The sequence below is a fragment of the Phalaenopsis equestris genome, unplaced genomic scaffold (assembly GCF_001263595.1).
Source record: "Phalaenopsis equestris unplaced genomic scaffold, ASM126359v1 Scaffold000006, whole genome shotgun sequence".
Lineage (NCBI taxonomy): Eukaryota > Viridiplantae > Streptophyta > Magnoliopsida > Asparagales > Orchidaceae > Phalaenopsis > Phalaenopsis equestris.
In genome coordinates, this window is record NW_018164448.1 from 540,480 (window position 1) to 563,907 (window position 23,428).

The following is a 23,428-nucleotide window of genomic DNA, read 5'->3' on the forward strand; positions in this document are numbered from 1 at the left end:
GACCCAAGATATTTAAATCGTTCACACCTTTTAATAATTTGATCACCCAAAGTCACACTTTTGTCACTAGAGCTATTACTACTAAAATTACATTCAATGTATTCAGTTTTAGTTCTACTTAAACGAAGGCCTTTAGACTCCAATGTAGACCTCCATAATTCAAGTTTTTCCTGGGCTTTTTCTCTCGTTTTATCCACGAGAAGAATATCATCAGCAAAAAGCATACACCAAGGTACATCCTCTTGTAGATGTCCAGTAAGACCATCCATAACTAAAGCAAAAAGATATGGGCTTAAAGTCGATCCCTGATGTAAACCAACAGAAATAGGAAAATATTTTGTCAATCCTCCTTCAGTTTGAACACAAGTAACAGCTCTAGTATACATATCTTTAATGACTTGAATATAAGTCATATCAACACATTTCTTCTCGAGAACTCTCCAAAGGATATCTCTTGGAACCTTATCGTAAGCTTTTTCTAAATCAATAAAAATCAAATGTAGATTCTCCTTATTATCTCTGAACTTCTCCATCAAACCTCTCAATAAATGTATAGCTTCCATAGTAGACCTACCAGGCATAAATCCAAATTGATTATGAGAAATTTTCGTGATGCATCTTAACCTATGTTCAATTACCCTCTCCCATAATTTTAAAGTATGACACATGAACTTAATTCCTCTATAATTTGCACACTCTTGTGCATCCCCTTTATTCTTAAAAATGGGGATCAAAATACTCTTCCTCCACTCCTCAGGCATCTTTTTAGTTTTTAAAATCTAAATTATTAATCTCCTTAGCCTTTTCTCCAACTCATTTAGTTTCTTGAATACATACAATATTAATCTTTCGCTACATCCAATATCAACTAATTCCATTAATTTACCATTGATAGTATCTATATTCCAAGATCTTATCCTAATATTAGTTTCATGGACTAACTTCTTTACCCTCATCTGTCCGTAACGTGAGAACCCTTGCTTATTTAACACTTCACCCGGGAGCTGGTGTAGTGGCTCTTGCACACTTTTCACTGTATTCAAGCCATACAACGCGTCGCTTCCAGAGGATGCCCCAACACTTACACAATGTTCAAAAGAATTCATTTTATGATTTTATTTCGACAAGTTTTACGTTGTTTGTCGACCACCTAACGCTACCCTCCATTTTTCACATCCGAGCTTGGGACCGACATTGGCAGTGTTACAATGATGATCTTATCAATTAGATAAAAAATCAATCTAACATAAGGTCTGGTATTTCATTATTTATAGACCATGCTGAATACTTTTGAAAATGCATGTTAAAACATTTGGACTTGAGGAGATCTAATGAACATAAATGTTTCATGGTTCTTTTTGAAAAATTATTTTTTAAAAACAGAACTATAAATAAAACCAATTTCTCTATCTTATTTTTAAAGGTTATCGGTAACCATTTTTCTTTCTTGCCTTCCATTTTGCAATGTCAAACTGATTGTGTTGTTTGTTGAAAATTGAGGTTAGTTTTTAGAGAAAACAATGTTTTTTTATTGCATACAAATTTAACATAATCATCTTTTAATTATAGGGGAGACAAAATGCGGAATGAATATATTCGTGATAGGGTTGGTGTAGCTCCTGTGACAGACAAAATTAGAGAAAGTCGTCTTAGATGGTTTGGTCATATTAAACGTAGACCATTAGATGATCCGATTAGAAGAGTAGATGTTTTAGATTTGACTTGTGTTAAGAAAGGCAGAGGTAGACCTAGGAAGACTTGGGCTTATTGTATTAAAAATGATCTTAATTTACTAGAACTAAATGAAAACATCACACTAAATAGGACGCAATGGAGAAAAAGGATTCATGTAGCCGACCCCACGTAGTGGGATTAAGGCTTTGTTGTTGTTGTTGTTGTTGTATCTTTTAATTATAGGGGAGATTACATGTATTTTGTTCGTTAGCATTATTCATAAAATTATGTAGGCACATAGAAAAGATAGATTTTTTTTTTTCAAGATTACTAAGTTTTGTTCCCGAAATGCTTTTCTTTTTCTTTTTTTTCCCTTTTCCTGCCTCCTCTATCACGTCCTTCAGAAGTCTATAAGAACAATTCCTTAAAATAAGCTTTAATAAATTACCTGAATATTATTTCTGAAATTGTTTTGTTGATAATCAAGGAACATATTGAAAATGAATGGTGTAATTTTGTTTTTTTTTAATTGATAAATAATAAATTTAAGAATATGTAAAATAATAGGCAAATGAATCACCTTCCCTTGCTTGCTTTTTTCATCAATTGTCACGAAAATAAATATAGCTAAGCTAAAGACTAATGAAGTTTTATCATATGGAACAAGGAGTGTAGTTTTTTAAACATGCAAGGTAGTTTCTTTCTTTTTTTCCCCTCTCATCAAGTCTTACCGGCGCCCCCCTTTTTTTCATCTAATGCTAAATGATAAAAAATATTTTAAGTGAAAACAGTCTTATAAGATCACACAAGGAAATATGGAATTGAAAGAAAACGAACGTGTTAGTTACATCAAAGGGATATTTTGCATAGAACTGTTGGATAGATTTAATATTTATTTGTTGTGTGCAAATATCAGATGTCATTACATAGCTACTTGGCAATTTTTCTTTCAACAACTCTACTCCTATGTGTAAAGATACTATTAATATCATATCTAATACTTAGCTAGATAACAGTTTCTCTTTCATCCCACTACTTTTTTTTTATAAAGATCCTAGTGAATTCATTTAATTATGGTAAGTAATATAACAGTAGAAGAAAATTATGGCATGCACCGCTTTTAGCTGCTCATAACTATTAAATGAGTATATTTGAAGTAAAAACTCTGCTGTAAAACATCTCTGTTTGTGCAGAGAGCTGATTTTTCTTTTCCTTGTAGCCAAGGCAGAAGACAAGTTTGATGCAGAATGCTCAGTTTCAAACTTCAAATCAATCGGGACAGGCACTGCAAAGCATGCAGGCTATGGGATTGATGGGTTCCCTCGGTTTAAATTCACAGCTTAGAGCAAATGGGCCGCATGCGTATGGGCAACAGCGTTTAACCCCTGGCCAGATGAGGCAGCAGCTGTCACAACAGGCAGCTCTCTCCTCTCCCCAGGTATTTTTCTAAGTTTTGCTTTTGCCCTGTCATAAATTCATTACATATTATACTTATATGATATTTAAAGAAAGTAAATTTATACCTCTGCTGCACTCTGTTACAAAGCTTTCTTTCCTGTTGGTATTCAGCATCTAAGTGCGCTGGGCTTGAGTTACCAATTTTAATCGGAAGCCATATTTAGATTGTGGAATATAATTTTGTATTTTTCATGAACCATTTCAATTGAGTATGTTGATCGGGAAGTGTTTAGAACATAATTTTGTTTATTGTTGGAATAAATTTTAAATTGTTTATTAACTATTTTATTCATGCATTGTTTTTCAAGTAAAACAGATTTGATCAACAGTTTGTTATAGCCTTTATTTGCTAGTATGAAAGCATCCTTGCTTGCCCTGATGGAAAGCACAATCATCAATTGTACTGAAATGAACCCCATCATGCTACAAAAGAATTAATGAAACCAGCAATATACTGACAATTGTAATAGAATTATTTCATCTTTGTGTATTTTTTATCTGGTTCTGTTAAGTGTTTTTTATTTTCGAACTATTTTGAATGTCGCGGGCTTTTTTGCCACAACATCATACCATATTTTTATTTTGGTGCTCCTGTCCTAGTTAAAGCTCTTCAAATCAAATTGTGTGGTTTACTATGGGTACATTCTTTTTTTTTCTTGTCGGATCATGCAATCATTACCTATAAGAAAGGTGGTAGGTTAGCTTTGATGGATTGCAAATTCACTAATAATTATCCTTATCTATGATACTGTTAAAAAGAAGTTTTAAATCCCAAAAAGAGTAGATCTTAGCCATTTAATATTCACTTTTATTCTAAACTGTAAGTATCATTTATTGAATTCACCATTAATTTGAAAAGTATCCTAACTGAATATTCTACTTGCAGGCATATTTTTTTTACTGAAAAGCATCCTAATTTGAAAAGTATCCTATTTGAAAATTATCCTAACTGAATATTCTACTAGCAAACATATCTTTTACCATTCAACTTAAATGCATGCCCGTATTTAGTGACAATCACATGTAAACTTTAATTAAAAAGACTTTAACCAAATTTCCGAGCTTCAAATAAAAACTTTGATCTTCCAATCTAAATTCAAGTCAATAATTGATCACAATCATAATTTCAACTTGAAATGACAGCATGCTTAAAAAAGTTAAGAGTTTAATCTACTTCTTGCTTAAGTATATTTTTACTTAAAAGCTTTAAACAAAAATAATTACACTGCCAAAGATTGAATAAATATATATTATTTTGATCTTATTCTTTTTTGTTTAACTTCAACAAAATAAAAATGCGGGAACTCTTAGTGGGAGTGGAACCATACATCTATTAATTAAACAGTCATTTTTGGAATGCATTTCCTATGAATTATGAAATATGTAATTGTTATTATCAAACAAGCATGTTCTAATTATGCATTATAAATTATTTGATATTTGAACATTATAACAACAACAAAGCCTTAATCCCACTACGTGGGGCCGGCTACATGAATCCTTTTTCTCCATTGCGTCCTATTTAGTGTCATATTTTCATATAGTTCTAGTAAATTAAGATCATTTTTTTATACAATAAGCCCAAGTCTTCCTAGGTCTACTTCTACCTTTCTTAACATAAGCCAAATCTAAAACATCAACTCTCCTAATTGGATTATCAGATGGTCAACGCCTAATGTGACCAAGCCATCTAAGACGATTTTCTCTAATTTTGTCAGCCACAGGAGTTACACCAACCCTATCACGAATATATTCATTTCGCATTTTGTCTCTAAGTGTAAAGCCACTCATCCGCCTAATCATTCTCATCTCGGCAACACTTAACTTAGTATTATGCTTCTCTTTTATAGGCCAACATTAAGCACCATTCTCTATAGTTGGTGCAAGTGTACTATAAAATTATAAATTCTTAGTTTTTTATTTTTTAGGGAGTGGCCTGACACTAGCACCATTCTTATTAAAAGAAACAAAGCATAAAAGAGTAGCATAAAGGTCAATTCACAATGATGAAAAGAAAGATTATTGGTCATACACAATGTTGTTACATATAGAAACAACATAGGATCCTGAACAAAAATGAATCATAAGCTTCACCAAGGTCTCGATGAACAACTCTTCACCTTTCTTCATTGACAAAACTAGAAGAATGACTGACGAAGTAACAAACTAAAATCCCATGTGACACTAAGTAGTAGGATTTCAAACTAAAGTCCAACTCAGTGTAGTCATATATACTATCAATAAATAGACTTCTGATTTAAACAAATCATTGAAGATGTATGAAACTTAAAGAAACTCAATACAATAATATGAAGCTAGTTCTCCATCAATCCAACAAATTGTTACACTTAAATATTTTAAAAGATTTAAGTTCTTTGTACCTCAATAGATAAAACCAATGCTTCCCATATTGTAAGATCCAATAAGAGCTCTGAATACAAATATAGCCATGAGAAAGAAAAAGTGTTAAAGACTCCATAACCAATTTGCAATCTCAGAAAAAGGAGAAAACAATACCAAAGAACCAAGCACTATAAAAATCATAAATGCTTGAAGATCCAAAGAATCCTTGTCTTTTTAAGATTAAGAAAATCCTGAGAAGCAATATAAGTCTTTGCCATGCTGTTCAGTTCGATGTTTCGCAGGGAGACCTTGAAGACATATCTAGGTTTAGCTCTAAACTTTCTCTTGATATAGGGAATATTTTTTTGAATTAATATTAAAGTACAAAGGAATTGTCAGACTTGAATGAATAACCATGCCATTTTTCATATTTCCAGACTTTTGTCTCTCATAATATTTCTAAGGACATAAAAAATTATTTGCAATGATTTATCTTTGATTGGCTACCAACTTACCATGTTCTAATTGTCATTTTTAGTGTTAATACTTCGTAAACTCTTATTCAAATGAGCGAGAGAATTCCAAATTTTATTTTCCTGAACATGCCCCATTAGTCTATACTTACTGGAGTTGGGTAATGCATTAATGCCATTCATAAGATTCCTCCAGTGATAAAGAACTTTATGAAACTTCCTTATTACTTTTTAAACAAGTATATTAATTCAGTAATGGGTTTTAAATAGACTGAACCTGCTATTAATTTGAATTTTAATTAGGAGTGGTGTGGGAAGGAGCAAAATTCATGTAGTATCCCTTAATTGAATCATTTATGTTTTGACTAGAGCTTCATAGATGATAATTGAGACCTTGAAAGAATCAGAATAGTAGAAGTAAATTCAAGAACTATATTTGAATATGGAGAATGAGTTATAAGCTCAATTTGCAAGATAACATTGGTATATTCCATTTCAAGCTTGAACAAAGATTCAATATTTAAAAGAGGATCTTTATGTCAAGTAATCTATTGTAGATTTGAATTTTAAACGAATCTGTTTTGGAAGAAAATGTTTTTTTGTTAAATTACCATTAATTGCTTCTTTATTGTCCTGATATTTTAAGAAACTTTCCCAGCATTGAAAAAAGCCAAACCATGAATTCAAAATCAAACATGTACATAATAACTGGTGTTGAAAGCTCCAGTGTTCCCGTCGCAATTTTTATGCTCAATTAAAAAAAATCCATTAAATTTTATACGACTCCTATTGGCAAGAAAATCTAACGCCTCTCTTGATCTAAACTTAGTGAAGAAATAATTTGGTTTGATAAGAGTAATAGAATCTTTTTCTAATGCTAATTAAGATTTTCAACACTATCTGCTTTGTTAAGTTCAGGAACCGAGACATGAATATATCAAAAAGCATCTAGAATTTTTTGCCATCTTCATGGATTGGATATAAGACAATTATAATTTATTCTTCAACACAGTTACACATTTTTTTGAAAAAGGACAGGAAATGCAACGTTAGACTGATTTTTGACAACCAAAACGAAGGGGCCCATTCCAAGGATCTCTAGCAAGATAAATTTTTTTCTCAAACACTTAAAATAAGTGAGGTTTGTGAACTTAAGGCAAGACCCTTTGGAAAGTTCAGATTTTGGAATAGAAGGATAAGGTCCCCTCTTGATGTGTGGAGAAGTTCTTACAACACCAATAATGGAGCTTCCTCTTAATTAAAAAAAACTAGGAATATATGTGTGACACCCTTTAGTTTATTAAGAAACCGTGAAGTTTCAAAATGCTGGCACAGTGACATGACCTTTACAAGCAAAACTGAAGAGCAATCTGGCAAAATCAAAACTCTCTCTCACTTTTATAGTGGAACAAGCAGTTAATATTTTATAAGATGTACTTTTTGCCAGAGTCATTGCATAAGATCCAAGCAGAACTTGATGTAATGTTAAGTCCCATGCATGTGAAACACATTTTAATTACTTGAAAAGAGAGATTTTTGAAATATTGACACGCCTATAACTAATACTGAAGTTGCTATTAGATTTATAGCTACAATCCCTAGCCGTTATTACTTATCATTAGCTTTTATTCTCTCTTTTTTTTTTCCGATTTGTTTTATTCAGTTTTATTTCTTTTCTATATGTTTTATTTTGTTTTATTTGTCCTTTTTGATGTCTATTATAGTTGAGTTTAAATACCCCTCCTTGCTTTATTCCAAATCTTGATTCTATTCTTACATGATATCCGAGCCGTGGGTCTTACCTAGCAGTCTCCGAGCCCTCCTTTACCACTAGCTGGCCCTTCTAGGCGTTGCCTCTCATTCCATTTGGTTGGATCTCTTCTTCCAGGAGATAGATCTCTCCTGCCAGCCGAATGACCTGATAGAACTCCTGTCTAAGTCGATAGGGCTGCTCCCAGCCAACCAGAACTCCTCCAGGTGCTACACCCTGCCTGCCATAATTTTTATTCAGTCGGCCAGTATTTTGTCCAGGTCGTTGGTCCTGTCTTAATCTGCACCCAGCCGTCTGATCTCTTCCAGGCGTTGTATCCTGCCAACCCGAATTTATGTTCAGGCGGCTAGTTTTTCCATCCAAATGCTAGACTCTTCTTTCCTTCCTGTAGCCAGAGTTTTCCGATGTCACAACAACCCAACATCTCCTTTCGGTTAGTCGGAATCACGACAAACTCCATTATCGGGCCACCTTCAGAATGCGTTCTTGATTCCTCCTGAGGATCGACTCCAACTTTGCAAATCGGAGGACCGGAAACGAATAGGAACTTTTTGATCACAACCGATAAATTTAACGACAGTAAATTTTTCCAACGTATCTTTGCTCATCAAAGAATGCAGGAAATTTGGTCATCTCATAGGTATGATTCATTAGCCTCTAAAGACTTACTTTACGAGCTTGGGAAATGGAGAACTCCTTGATCATGTGCGTGGTTGATCAACTCCATGAAGACTTCGATTGATCATTCATGTATGTTCCCCCTTCAACTTGTGTCATCTGGACGACAGCCTATGATATCTACTCAGATGTAGGAAGTTCCAGCCAACTCTATGAGATGTCTAAGAAAATCCGAGAGACAAAACAGAAGTCAAAGATCGTGATCCAGTATTATAATGGTCTTGTTGTACTACGAATGAAATGTGACATGGACTACGATTACACTTGGGATTCTCCAACTCACTTCTCTTTCTTCTAGAAGATTATAGAAAAATGATGGTATGTTCCAATTTTCGGTTAGCCTTAACACAAACATTGACGAAGTTCAGAGCCGTATTTTTGGTCGGGACCCTTTTCCTTCCGCTCGCGCTGCTTTTACCGAGATTCGTCGGGAAGAGAGTTGGAGACTTGTTATGCTCAGTATTTCTACTCCTTCAGTCGAATCGTATGCTTTGATCTCGAATAGTGCCCTGCCCTTGTCCATGTCACCTCAGACCGGTCCTCTCACTTGTGATTATTGTCACAAACTCAACCACACTCGGGATAATTGTTGGAAAACTCACGATAAACTGACATACAAACGTTCGACCAAATCCTCTCCTACCAAAGGTCTCATGAAGACGTCCGAAAATCACAGTTCAAACGACTCTTACTCGTAACATCACGAATTCCTCTGAATCCCTAAAAAATCAGATGGCATAATTGATAAAGTTACTTAAAACAATCAATTCTCTTCGGGTTTGTCGACTTCCGACGTCTGGCAAGGTACTCTTCTTATGGCTTTCACGGTTCTTTCCTCTAGTCTGTGGATTATTGATTCAGGTGCGACGGATCACATGATTGGATGCTCGCAAGCTTTTTCAACTAACTATCCGTGATGTAGGGAAGATATTGTCACAATTGTCGATAACTTTTATAGTTTCATTGCTGATAAAGGGTCGGTTGTACTAACGACCAGTTTAACTCGGGAGTCTGTTTTACATGTTTTCCTGTTGTAATGTAATTTGTTATCTGTCAGCAAATTGACAAATGATATTGATTGCATGAATAATTTCTCTTCTGATAATTGCATTTTTTAGGATTGTCGTTTGTGGAGGATGATTAGAACTGCCAAGAGGATAGTTGGACTCGACTACTTCCTAGAGAAAAGCACGAAAAGTGAGGACATATCACCCAAGAGTTGTATTTTATTTCGAGTCATTGAATGTCCAATAATGTTGTTACATTGTCGTTTGAGTCATCCTAGTTTTCAATATTTAAAAAGTTTATATTCTTTGATATTTTCTAATAAAAATCTTTCTAATTTCAATTGTGAGACATGTCTGTTAGCCAAGCATCATCCGGTTCATTACCCACCCCACACTCACACACCTTCGACACATTTTTCTCTCATTCACAGTTACATATGGGGACCCTCTTGCACTTTCAACTACACCAATAAAAGGTGGTTCCCGACTTTGATGAATGATGTGGGTCTACATTTTAAAAGATAAATCAGAGGTTATCATCACCTTCCAAATTTTCTAAATCTTTATTTTAACTAATTTGAAACTCGAACTTAGGTTTTTCAGATCGACAATGGTCGTGAATTTTTCAACTTTATTATGAATGAATTCTTGGTGAGTAAGAGCATCTCATCATAGCTCGTGTACGGACACTCCTCAATAAAATGGGGGTAGCTAAGAGAAAAAACTGTCACCTTCTTGACGTTGTTCGTTCCAGTATGTTTCAATCCAATGTCGCAAAACGATTTTGAAACAATGCCAGTCTGACTGACATCTATCTCATAAATACAGTCTCCTGTAAAATTCATAAATTTCGAACCCCCTTAGCTGTTCTGATGTCATATTTCTCTGCCAATTGAGCCTTCTCCATATTAGATCACAATATTTTTTGGGTGCACTGCCTTTGTTTATAACACTACCCTCACTAAGAGTAAATTTTATCTCAAATCCATAAAATGTATATTCCTAGGATACTTTGCCACTTAAAAGGGGTATCGATGACTCACAAACAAAATATATGTAAGTGTTGATGTCACTTTTTTTTAAAGTGTATCCTATTTTCATAGCTCGGCCTTAAATGAGGGGGATCTTGAGTTCTTCAACACTGTCCCTTATTCTGCTTCTATGGATGTTCCCCCATTATTCCCTCCACTGAGGAGTCCCCTGTTTCGTTGAGTGCATCATCTCTTTCTCCCACTGTTCGTGTCTACACTCGGCGCTCCCGTTCGAATGCTTCTACTCCAGAGCCCACTACCATCTATAGGACCTTGACTCCACTCCTAGCGACATCCTCAGCACAACCCCTTCTCTAAATGAAGGTTTGAATTCTCCGAGTACGGTACACAATCAGACATGCTTCTCTATTCTATGATACAAAATGTCTCTTTCTGCAGTTTATCATTGACTTATAGAGCATTTGCTACTATCCTGACGGATCATCAGATCCCAACTACTATTGAGGTCGCTCTTACCGATCCAGCTTGGAAAACGACGTAACGGGGAAATAAATACCCTTCGGTGGAACCATACGTGGGACGTCGTTGATCTTCCTCGGGTAATAAAGTTGAGGTGCTGATGGATTTTCAACACCAATTTTAACTGTTAGATCCTTTGAACGCAACAAGACACGATTGGTCACCAAAGGGTACTCACAGACCTACAAATTTGACTATGAGGAGACATTTGCTCCAGTGGTTAAGTTAAACACAATTCGGGTCCTGTTATCCTATACGGTGAATCTAAATTGGCATTTTTTTTTAGCTAGATGCCAAGAATAAATTCGTGAATGAAGAACTTACAGAAGAGATGTACATGTCTCTCCCTTTTGGTTTTGGCTCTACTGCCTCCAAATAGCAAGCGTGCAGGCTGCGAAAGTTTCTCTATGGGCTAAAACAGTACCCAGGGCCTATTTCAGCGAGTTCACAACAGTGGTCGTGGGCTATGGTTTTACTCAGACTCAATTGGACCACATTATTTTTTTCTGACATTCCTCCAATGGCCAGGTACCTATCTTTATTGTCTATGTTGACAATATTGTTCTTACAGGTAACGACCTTCCATTATTGTAATCCTTGAAAGACATTCTTATTAATTCCTTTGAAATGAAAGACTTAGGATCTCTCTGGTACTTCTTAGATATGGAAGTGACTCGGTCATGTCAGGACATTTCTCTGTCTAAGCACAAATATGTGATTGATCACTTGACAGAGAACAACATTCTTTTGTGCAAACCACTAGCCGTCCCTATGAATTTAAATGAAAAATTATATGATATTCCCAATGTTGTGTCTGTCAACAAGACCCATTACCAAAGCCTTGTGGAGAAACTCGTCCCCCCAATATATGCCACACAGTTGGTATGACAAGTCACTTTATGCATCATCCCTATGAGCACCATCTTCAAGTTGTTTATCGGATTCTCCTCTATTTAAAATGTACACTGGCTTATGCTTGATTTTCTCTCATAACAACTCTCGGTCTGTTGTTATTTATACAGATGCTGATTTGGTCGAGTCGGTTCATTATTGACGTTCTACCTCAGGGTATTATTTATTTGTATGAGACAATCTTGTCACATGGAAAAACAAAAAATAGTCTGTGGTTGCCTGGAGTAGTGCTGAAACTGAATTCCGGTCAATGTCCTTGGGGATCTGTGAAGCTCTCTGGTTATGCTTCATGTTCCGTGAACTTTTTATGCTAACTTTTGTCTTGCTGCAGCTATTTTGTGATAATAAGACCGTCATTAACATTGATCACAATCTAGTCCAGCATGATCATACCAAACATGTGGAGATAGACAAACACTTCATTAAGGAAAAGATTGAGTCTGAGGAATTTTGTGTTCATTTTGTGTCTTCCAGACTAGCAGATATCCTTATCAAGAATTTTCTTCGTCCTTTGTTTGATGACTTCAAATACAAGTTAAACATGACTGACATTTATGCTTAAACTTGAGAAAGAATATTAAATTTATAACGACAATCCCTAGCCGTTATTATTTATCATTAGTTTTTACTCCCTCATTATGTATTTTCTATTTTTTTATTTCTATTTTATTTCTTTCTATTTATTTTATTCTGTTTTATTTTTTTTTGTTGTGTCTATTATAATTGAGTTTGAATACCCTTCCTTCTATTAATAATATTATGTTGCTTTATTTCAAATCCTGGTTCTATTCTAACAGTTGCGCTTTATAACTGGAGATATCTTGCAAAATCAAATCTCTTTGTCATAGTCTTATAATAATGAGACACTTAGACTTTTGTTAGATCAGCACTTTTTTTCGGCATGTTAGTTCTCCATTTATCATTAATCTTTACTTCTCTTTCTTTAGTAATATTAGAATACTTGAATATTATGTCAGGATCTGCTTGAATTGTATGTATTGATGACTTTGTCTATATCTGTGCTGCCAAATTAAGATCGTATGTTCCAGTTATGCACCTTCAACTCTCAGAAGTATTCACCTGCAAGATTTGTGATTTAAGATTAACACTTCATCCTTTTGGCAGAAGCTTGCAGGTCAAAATCTACCGAGGGGGCCTTCTCTTACCTCAATAAACTCCCAACTATCTGGGTTAACACAGAACGGGCAGTCAACATTGATGCCGGGCACCATTTCACAACAACAGTGGTTAAAACAAATGCAAGCAGGGGCGCCCTCGCCGGTGTCACCCTCGTATCACATTCAACCACAGCAGCAGAGCCCGATGGGCCTGAATCAACAGCAAATCTCTCAAATTGTACAGCATCAGGCTCAGCTTCGTACTCCGCATCAACATCCTGCACAATTCGTTCAACAACAGCAACAGCTGCAACAGCTGCATCAACTTCACCAACAGCAGCAGTCTCCAAGGATGCCAGGTTTGACGATTCCAAAATCTTTGGCAGGACTGCAGCCAGATCTATCTGGTTCTGGCGCCATCATGATGGGTGGAAGCTCCAGCCAAGGAACAGAAGCAGGTAGTCAAATTCTTGGGAAGAGAAAAATTCAAGATTTGGTTTCACAGGTACACCTTTGCATTGTATCTGAAGAGTAAGGGATCTTGGTGATTTACTTTTTCTCCGAACTTTTCTTATTTGTTATTCTTACGCAGCATAGTGGTAGGGGATGGAATTTTTTGGCGTGAAATTTGTGGATGAATTGAAACTAGAAATGTTGATATAAACATGCTGAAAAAGAATGATTGACAAATAAATGATCTGCAGGACTAACTTTTTACTATTTCCTTTCATTCTTTAAGTGTTATCTATCTCTTTCTTTTGCAATAATATTATTGGCATGCATCTTAGCTTTTTCTAGACGTCAAAATTTGATTAGAGAAAAAAATAAAAGTGGAACAAATGTGAAGAACAGAGAAGTCAATTTCTCTTGTTAGTATTTTTGTTTAGTAGGCCATCCTTATACCATTATTTGTATAATGAGAAAACCATAAGAATGGTAAGGCATTATTTTCAGTAAAATATGAAGAAAGAATGAAATAACAATACACTAATATACAATCCCAAACCATAGGAACGTAAGGAAACTATTTATACACCTGATATTTCACATATGCGGTTCTTCTACACTGGGGAATTCAGATCCCTTGGATTATTATCTTGGATTGCGCTATGGATTTTTTTTTTATTACAGACAATTGATGCACTCCCCATAGCGCTAGAGAATGTATATACATATTTCATCTACGGCTTGCAAGCAATTTTTTGAAATATTGAATTAGATATTTCTCTGGTCATGGCCTCTGCATGTTGATTATTTGAAGTAACATAGGGAGTGCTAATTAAACCAACATTTAATTTTCCTTTTATGAAGTTTATGTAATCTTAATATGCTTTGTGCTGTTATGTTGGAGATTATTGTGAACAATATTGATTTCAAATTTATTGTCACAAGAAAATCTCATGGATCCATAGTACTTGCTTTTGAGATCCCTAAAGATTATTTTAAATTTTAGTAATTACATAATAACTCTTAGCTTCAACACAGGGTCTGCCTGGGGCAACTTTTCTAGCTTTTCTCTTCAAAAACATGCCAAATTTTATTTGGCAACATCATGTTTTTTTTTTAAATTTATTTGGCGAGAAGCAACTTTTAACAATATGACTTTCTCAAGTGTTGTCGTTGTAAGAAATTTTTTGTTTTTTTTTTTGTTTTTGCAAAAAAAAAAAAAAAACACCCATAACAAATTCAATTTTTTTTTTTTTCTCACAACTCTTCTATAAGTATTCTTACCGACAATTGCAACCACCCTAAATTGTAAATGGACTCTTTTTCTTGCCCGTTGTACACTTCATACTACTCCATGTAACATATTTTCCTCCTAGAAAGGTACAATTATCAGGCGATAATCTTCTATTATTAGTTGATTTAGCACTACCATCTTTTGTATAGACTTCTTAATTGTTTTCTTAACAAAATTTCTATTTTGTGGTGCGGTCTTTAGATAATGAAGAATTTCATGAACAGCTTGTAAGCAATTCTTTTTAGGATGATGCATGGATTGACAAACTATGTCTATGCTATTAATATAGACAATATTCAACCTTGTATGGGATAAGTAAAGCAATCTCCCAACCAATCTTTAGTGCATTTCTTAGTCTACACCACTATCATGTTGATCTTCATTTAACCTATGATTCGGTTCAACAGGCAATCCAACAACCATGTTGCCCAGAGTTATGGTTTCTTTCAGTCATCCAACACATTTCGATTGAGAATTGCATTTTACTTCTTTGAAATATATTTACGTGATACCGGAGTTAGCTCAAACCTCAATAGAAATACAAATTTTATTGCTGAAATTTAATAGGATTAGAAATAAGGACTCTTGATACTAGAGAAAAAAATAAACACCACAAACATAAAAGATAACTAGGACGAGGGCAAAGGTTGCGAACCCTGGCTGGCAGCAAGTGAGATAGTGGTCTGGGCTTGTGGTTACTGTAGAGGGTGTGGAAGGGGTTACGGTACACCAATGGGGTAGATGGCAGTGGGGTTTATGGCAGGGAGGGAATGGGTTACGGCAGGAAGGGAGCCAGGCGTAGGTAGATGGGCTGGAATTTGCAACTGGGAGCAGAACTGTGCGGGAACCCTCTGGCAGCAGGCAGAATGGGGAGTTGGCGGCTGGGGGCAGGGAGATGGGAGGCAGACGACAGTAAACCTGAGGCTGGATGGGAGAAACTGTGACTGGGGGAGGGGGAAGGCTAGTGGTGGGAAGGGAAGTTGACGACTGGAATAATAGAACGCAGGAAGGGAAGTAGCGAGGTTGTGGAGGAAGAGAACTCGGGGAAAATCACTACCTTGAAGCAGGATATAGCTGGAGCACTTCTCATGCTCAAATAAAATCTAGAACGGAAAGTGGGGACGCCGACAGCTGTCCAAACTGAAATCTCTGCAAATACTAACCCTAGAAAAGAAAATAACGAATATATATACTAGATAGCTGGGAGGGAGGGCCCCTCCCTTTGGGCGGCAACCCTAGCCCCCAAAATAGGAGCCGTCCGGCCCTAGTAACCCATTGGTTGAACTGATCCAAGTGGCCCAGCCGGTTTAGCCTGCTGGGAGTCCCGCGTCACCACGCAATTGATTTTTAGATGGCTTTTGTCATGTCAAGGAAGAAGAAATAAATATGAGAACTATAATTTCAATCCTTTGAAGACCGCAAACATTAGATCTTGACTAAGAATAATGGTTGAAGGAAAAATTAACAATGAATGATGATGATCTAGATAAAATATAACAGAGTAGGAGTAGAAAAATATTGTTGTTCTTAGTAAACAAAGAGAAACCCAAAAGATTTCTTCTTCTGGAAGGAAGATATAAGAAAACAGGTACTATTGTTGGTATAGCAGGGCAACAAACAACAAAATTCCTATTAACATAAAAAAAATAATAGGATATTAAGTACCACAACAATCAAAAGGATTGGAAGTACAGCAACCCCTGCCCTGATACATTATGATGAAAGAAGGAATCGCAAATGAAACAAAGTGTTGATGAAGGAATAGATTTCTCTTGTTATTTCATCAATTATAGCTGGCCACTCTTCTACCTTTGTTTAGACAAGGAAGAAGCTATACGATAGACATTTTACTTAATCATATATTAAGAAAGACAGAAAGAATCATATACTATGTACATTATACAGTCAAGTAAAGAAACAAATTATATACCAGACTTCAAATTTCACACGTGTTAGAATTTGACACATATAACTTGGATTCGTCCACCATAGATCCTTGGATTACTGATAATTTCTAAGATTAATTTACGAACTTAGACAAAATGTATGCATCACTTCTTTTTAATCTTTTATATATATATATAAAGATAGAAAGAATCATATACTACTGTACGTTCTTGATTTTGTCAAGTTTAGGAAAGAAACTAATTATATATCAGATTTCAAAATTCACACTTTTGGGATGATACATAACCTGGATCGGTCCACCGTAGATCCTTCGATTGCTGATGTTTTTACAAAATTAATTAGGAACTCAAACAAATGGTCTTCACCTGGCTCTTATCATAGTCCTTCACATAACGTGCATAACTTTTTTTTAATATATATATATATATATATTTATTTATTTATATATATTTATATATATACATATATCCCGATATATATCCAGTGTTTGTAAATTAGAGGGGAACATTATGCTTTGCGACATCTTCTTTGATACAGAAAATGCAAACATTTTGGATTGATGAATTTATTAATATTGTAGGTTGATGCATCGGGTAAATTGGATTCTGAAGTTGAAGATCTTCTCTTGGATATAGCAGATGATTTTATTGATTCGGTATGCACTCATATTTTTTTCATTGGATTCAATATTCATTACTTAACATTTCTCTATTGATCATAACTCCCACGGACATAAAAATACCTATCTTCTTTAGCTACTTTAAAGGCTGACTTAGATACCTTTTTTTTGTTTTTTCGGTTCATCTGAAACTAAGTGGCCTTCTAAAATTCAATTTTTGCTCCAACAAGTTTTACAAATGTTCATTACAAAGTGCCTACTCTTCAGTTTACTGGTTGACCATATCTAGGATTTGAAATAAGTTGCGCAGTATGATTCTATTTCAATTATGCTCACCTGGCTCTTTTTTCAATACTTTAAAGATAGAAAAACAGAAAAAAGTCCTGTACGCTGAGCCTGTAGTGAAATGTTTTTTGTTTTCACTTACGGGCATCATCATATGAGTTAAAGTTCGGTGTCCAGTCTTCCATTGAAGGATCTAATATCTATCTTTAATCACTGACACTCTGATTTTCTTCTTTTGGCAGGTTACAATGTTTGCTTGTAGCCTTGCAAAGCATCGAAAATCCTCAACATTAGAGCCCAAGGATCTGTTACTTCATTTAGGTTGCATTCCAAACACCTAAGCTAAAACATTCAATCCATTTATGTTTAGTTCGGTTATAAAAAAAGTATTTTGCTGAATTAAGTATTCTAACCAAACTATTGAGGGTATTGGGGTTTTTTTACAAATAATTTATGATCAGTTTCTAGCCTTCTATTTGTATTTTTTGGTGGTTGCAGACTTAATTTTGCTGTTTTTTATTATATGCCTATAGTGGGAACAAAAATTGAACTTGCTTCTTTTGCATTCTAGTGGGTTTTGCAATAAGTTTGCATAAGCTACTTGATCTTTTTCTGTTGTTAATCTAATCGAAATGAATATCTTATGCAGAGAAAAACTGGCATTTAACGATTCCAGGGTTTACAAGAGAAGAGCAGAAGAGCCAAAAAAATCATGTAAGCACGTTTTTTCAAATTTTAGAATATTGCAGTTTTTATTCAATGTTCTTTTCTTCTGGATTGATTTACACATCTTGCTACTTGTTAAATAATAAAGGCCTTCATTTCAGCTTTGCATAGAAGGAGCATGTTGGTGTTATTATTTATGTTGAATAGAATGAACATTATTTTTATAAATCTTGTGATGTTTGAAGGCTTCAAACTTCGGTACCATGGAACATAAACATTTGTTAAATTTTTTAGTATTTTTTTTTATTTTTTTTTTATTTTTTTTTAAATTTGGAAGGCTTCAAACTTTGGTACCCTTGAATATCAAATCCTAGTTGAATCACTTAAAAGTGTATTAATTATAAAGCAGGAAATCGAATGATGAGCATTATAATTCTCATAAGCTATACTGATTATAAGTTTTGCTTTGTTAAAGTTTGGCTGCTTTTCCCTTTTGTTATTTCAATCATGATGATTTTATGTTTCCTAAAGTCTCATTGACGAGTTTCTTATTATTTTTCTCAGAAGGTTAATAAAGTTTAGCAAATATATTTTTAAAGTTTGCCCATGAATAAATTTTTTAAAGTTTATTATGTTTTCATGCTTGTCTTATGGTCTCTTTGAATAAATAAATCAAACATGTTGGACAAACTTGCTTTCCACTAGTTTCTTCCTCTACAAGATTAGTTTTTTTCCTTGGTTTAGTTCTCTATTTTCATCCAGACGGAACCTAATCTTGAATTTGTAGTAAAATCACTTTTTACTAATGTATTTCAAGTCGTGCTCCTTTAACTTTAATGATGAAAGTTGTTGATAAGCTTGATCTAAGTTTGAAGCCATTTTTGAAATTTAAATTAGAGGAGAATTTGTGTCTGTGTAAGGCTTGTAAACAAGCCGAAGATTTATTCATTTTTGCTCATTTGATTTTTTTTTTTGTTTGTGTTGGGCTCGTGTTCGAAATGACTTGAGAATAACATGTTCATGTTCGGCTCGTTATTTGAATTGGCTCGAGCTGAATTCGAGCCACCTCGTCATTAGCAACTAACAAGGAAATGTAAGTTTAATTAATTAAATTATTCTTATTAAACTTATAAAATAGTTAACTTTAATAAACATATCATTATAATGCAAATAATACCTTCATGCTTCACATGGATGTTAAGGCTGATGCTTTTTGAAATAGTATGCTAAGTTTTTGCTTTTAAAAAGCACTCATCACATTAAAATTTTTGATGCGGGACTAATAAGTAATAACCATAGTCGCATTTACATGCATACTGGCCAAATCCTATATATTTACATATTTAACGCCTAAAATTAGCAGGACCTGCCTACAGTGGGACTCACAGGAATTTAGGAGCATTTACATACATACCAACCAAATCCTATGTATTTATATTTAACACCTAAAATTATACTTTTAATTTTTATATATCCTAAATAAATTTTTAAAAATACTAAATTTTAATATTTTTAAAATACATTATAAAATTAATATAAATAATAATTATTATTTAATCATTAATTATTTCAAGTCAAAATGAGTTAAATAAGAACGAATAAACTTTTGTTAATGTCCGATGTGTGTGTGTATGTGAGCTTCTTTTCTCCTAGGACTTCTCCTAGGAAAGATATAAAAATATGATTTTTTGTTTTAATCTCAAATTTATTTTTGAAAATAGTGCTTTATATTATCTTTGAACTCATCAAAATCATACAATACAAGCAAGATATGCTCAAAACCTACATTTAGTTCTAATAAATTTTGATGTCACAACATTTTGAAATTGCAATTATCTTCTTCTGCAATTGGATATATGTTACGAGGGCGCTTAGCCTAAGGGCAAAATTGTCTTTTATACGTCTAAGGACATTTTAGTCGTTTATTATTATTATTGTTGTGTATAAATAGTCTTGTTATGTTTAGGGTTAGGTTTGATCATGAGATTGAATTGTGAGTCTTAGGATTAGATTTTGGGAGAGATTTTCTACCTCTCGGGTTGTAGGAATTGAGAGAGATCGCCTACCTCTCGAATTGTTGTTGCTTATCTTCTGTATTTGTGTGGGTCGTTGGGATTATTGAAATAAAATTTGTGTTTACCCTAATTTTCTTTGGAAAAACATTTCGATTTTGACGTCGAATCATAACAAATTGGTAGCTTAAGGGCAAATTTGTTTTTTGTATGCCTAAGGGCATTTTAGTCGTTTATTATTATTATTGTTGGATATAAATAGTTTTGTTATGTTTAGGATTATGTTTATACATGAGATTGATTTGTGAGTCTTGGGGTTAGGTTTTGGGAAAGATTTCCTACCTCTCGAATTGTAGGAATTGGGAGAGATCACCTACCTCTGGAATTGTTGGTGCTTATCTTTTGTATTTGTTTTGAGTTATTGAGATTATTGAAATAAAATTTGTGTTTGTCCTAATTTTCTATGGAAAGACATTTCAATTTTGCTTCGAATCGTAATAATATATCCTTTGTGAAATTTCTAATGCTTCCAATTGATGATCGTTGGAATTTTTTTTGAAGCAGTACGTTACCGCTAATTTTAATAATGTTAAAGAATGGATGGTTTGGATCTTGCATTTGGAGTTCATAATGCCAATATCTAATTGGATGAGATTGGTGATTCACCTTTTTAGAGGAGAAGGTCCATCCCATTATATACATATATGAAATAGGATGGACTTTCTGTTGTAAGATAAACTTCATCTAAAAAAGTTGGACATTTGATGCTCTAATTTTCATGGTATAAATTGATGATTGATGGTTTTGATCTGTAATTTGAATTTTAATTGGTAAAAAAAACAAGAGAAATAAACTTGTAATAAAGCATGATTCCATTTGATTGATGGATTGTCAAATATTTGATTATTTTAGTTTAATGATATGCTTCATCATCATTCTGATTTTGTTTTGAAACTGTGTAGGTCTCCGCTGATGTTCACAATAAGCGCCTGGAAATGGTAATCATTCTTTCTTAGAATCTCATTATAGATTATGGTTGAGTTTTATCCATTAGCACATTTCTCAGACTGATGGTCGCACTTCCACCCTTTAAAACTGAAAATTTACCCCAAGGATTCACTTGGTTGACAGAGGATCCAAAGAATTGATACAAGTAGTAGCCGTTAACTTTTGAATGTAGAGGGTTTAACTTTTGGATACTGCCCGTGTTTCTTGTGCCATTTTGCTCATATTCAAAATTTATGGGGGGCTAATTGGAGAATCATCATCATTCAACTATTTGGAATCAGATTTGTGTCCTCTACTATGAGCTGGGGGTCATAGCTCTAATGAAACTGTAATTACCGTTGGCACCGCTATTAGACCTATGAGGTTACAGTTTCGAAACAGATAAAATTACAATTAACTTTACCAACATTGTTACTTAAAAATGACTAATTCAAATAAATGAAACAGCCTCTTTATGAGATTGAGGGAGAAAGTTGCCAATATCGTTTCCTGACTCTTTGCAAGGGATCATTTTAGTCTCCAGTCTATTTAAGTGCCAATTCAATCCCCATACTTCTTTTTAATATGGTTGAAATATTCTCATGGATGATTATTTTTGCCTCAATTTAAAAAATCTGGAGACCAGTTTGACATTTTTAGACTCTGGGACTAAAATGGCCGAATCAAACAACCTGCAGACTATTTTGGCATTTTTAACTCTATATTGAGGTATGTTTGCTTAAATCAACCTTTTCACAAACTATTGGCAAAAAGCCTCTCATGTGCTACCCATATTTTGTTCTAAACTATGTAAATTGCAAATTTACAGCACATTAATCAAATGGAAATTGCACAGGTTAGATCATTGATGGAGTCGCAACAAATGCAAAAAGAGACGATGACTGGTAAAGGAACATCGAAACAAGCTGCAACGAATTCCGCTATTGATTGGACAATAAAAACTTCCCCTAGTTTGGACCAGCAAAGTCTTCCCACAGCTGGTTCTCAAGTTTTGCAGAAAATACAACGATATTAACTTTATTTTTTCCGTCTCTTTCTCTGTTCTGCAGTCGCAGTATGTGTTCCGCCGCAGCAGACTGGTAAGGAAACTTCTAATAAATTCGTTATTTAGTATATAATCCCTCTTATAAGAGGCCTCTCTTTTCTTCCTTTGATTTTCAATAGTTTTTAGAGTTTTCCATCTTTAGTCTTGAGTAAGAGTGTATACACTTCCATGCGCATTGTATGTTTTAGATCAAGCACAATTGCATTGCAATACTTCTGCCGCAATTTTATAACTGAAAGTGCATTTGCATTATCTCTATATCATAGCTTTTCAGATACAAAACGCAATTTTACATGGAACGAAATGGCTTATCAATATATCTTAGAGAAATTTGCATACCACACAACTCTTATGGATTTACATATCTAACACAGAAGTTTGATATTTACATTTATGACACCTGGTGCTATAAAACTATGCATGAAAAGATGCAATTCACTTTTAAGAAGTTAGTTAAGGTGGTATTTTTTGATGTGATGTTAAAAGACTCGAGTGTTTTCAATTTAAATATTAAAGTTTAGGTGTTAGATTTGCAATTACATAGTAATTGTATGGCATTTATGTTAAGTGTTCTTAAATCTTGCTGATCATGAAAAGTTCAAGATTATATGACTGATGAAGTATTGGCTGTTGATGATTATGCAATTATAAACCTTTTCTTTTACTTTTTCTCTGAATTTCTCTGAACTTTTGGCAGACTTGAGAAAACATTTTTGCATCTACTAATTCAACCTCAAGGTTTGGGCTCGGAGATGGCCAAAGCGGTTGAGAACAGTGCCTGCATTTGCAGCCAATTCATCTAACAGAAATATAGGATTATCTACCTTGTTGTATATATGGTTGGTTAGCCTGAGAATATATATGTAACATAGCTGGAGCCAATTTTAGTTGCATTTTTTGTTTATTTTTTTGGAGCACAGTGATATTTATCGCATACAGACCACCCGAAGCATTGATGTTTACAAATTAAGCACTTGATTTTTTTGAATCGATGTATTTACGCATGTCGAGATCAAACTATTGAGAATTTGATAAAAATGAAAAATAGGGGTTGGGGTTTTATCGTGAATTTTGATATTTTGTGTGAGAACTTGAAAAATGATGAGACGGTGCTGGATATGCAAATAGCATTGTTTCTGGTGGTGGTGGTGTGTATGTAAGTGAACCATTATTATTATTTTTTTCTTATTATGAAATAG

The 23,428-nt window shown here is 34.2% G+C and overlaps 1 protein-coding gene across 2 annotated transcripts in view; it reads left to right on the plus strand.

Moving 5' to 3' along the window:
* The window catches only part of LOC110018256 (transcription initiation factor TFIID subunit 12b), a 25,828-nt gene extending 2,529 nt beyond the window's left edge, over positions 1-23,299 (plus strand). Inside the window, exons 2-9 of one of the 2 annotated variants that reach the window (XM_020715522.1) lie at positions 2,894-3,112; positions 12,953-13,450; positions 17,175-17,249; positions 17,741-17,819; positions 18,148-18,212; positions 21,139-21,174; positions 22,020-22,263; positions 22,927-23,299. In XM_020715522.1, coding sequence (XP_020571181.1) covers positions 2,894-3,112; positions 12,953-13,450; positions 17,175-17,249; positions 17,741-17,819; positions 18,148-18,212; positions 21,139-21,174; positions 22,020-22,199 — 1,152 coding nt within the window. In that variant the 3' untranslated portion in view covers positions 22,200-22,263; positions 22,927-23,299. Of the gene's footprint in view, positions 1-2,893; positions 3,113-12,952; positions 13,451-17,174; positions 17,250-17,740; positions 17,820-18,147; positions 18,213-21,138; positions 21,175-21,809; positions 21,893-22,019; positions 22,264-22,926 lie in introns of those variants that run through there. The other variant, XM_020715523.1, reaches the window with a different exon arrangement.
* Positions 23,300-23,428: the final 129 nt, after the last annotated feature.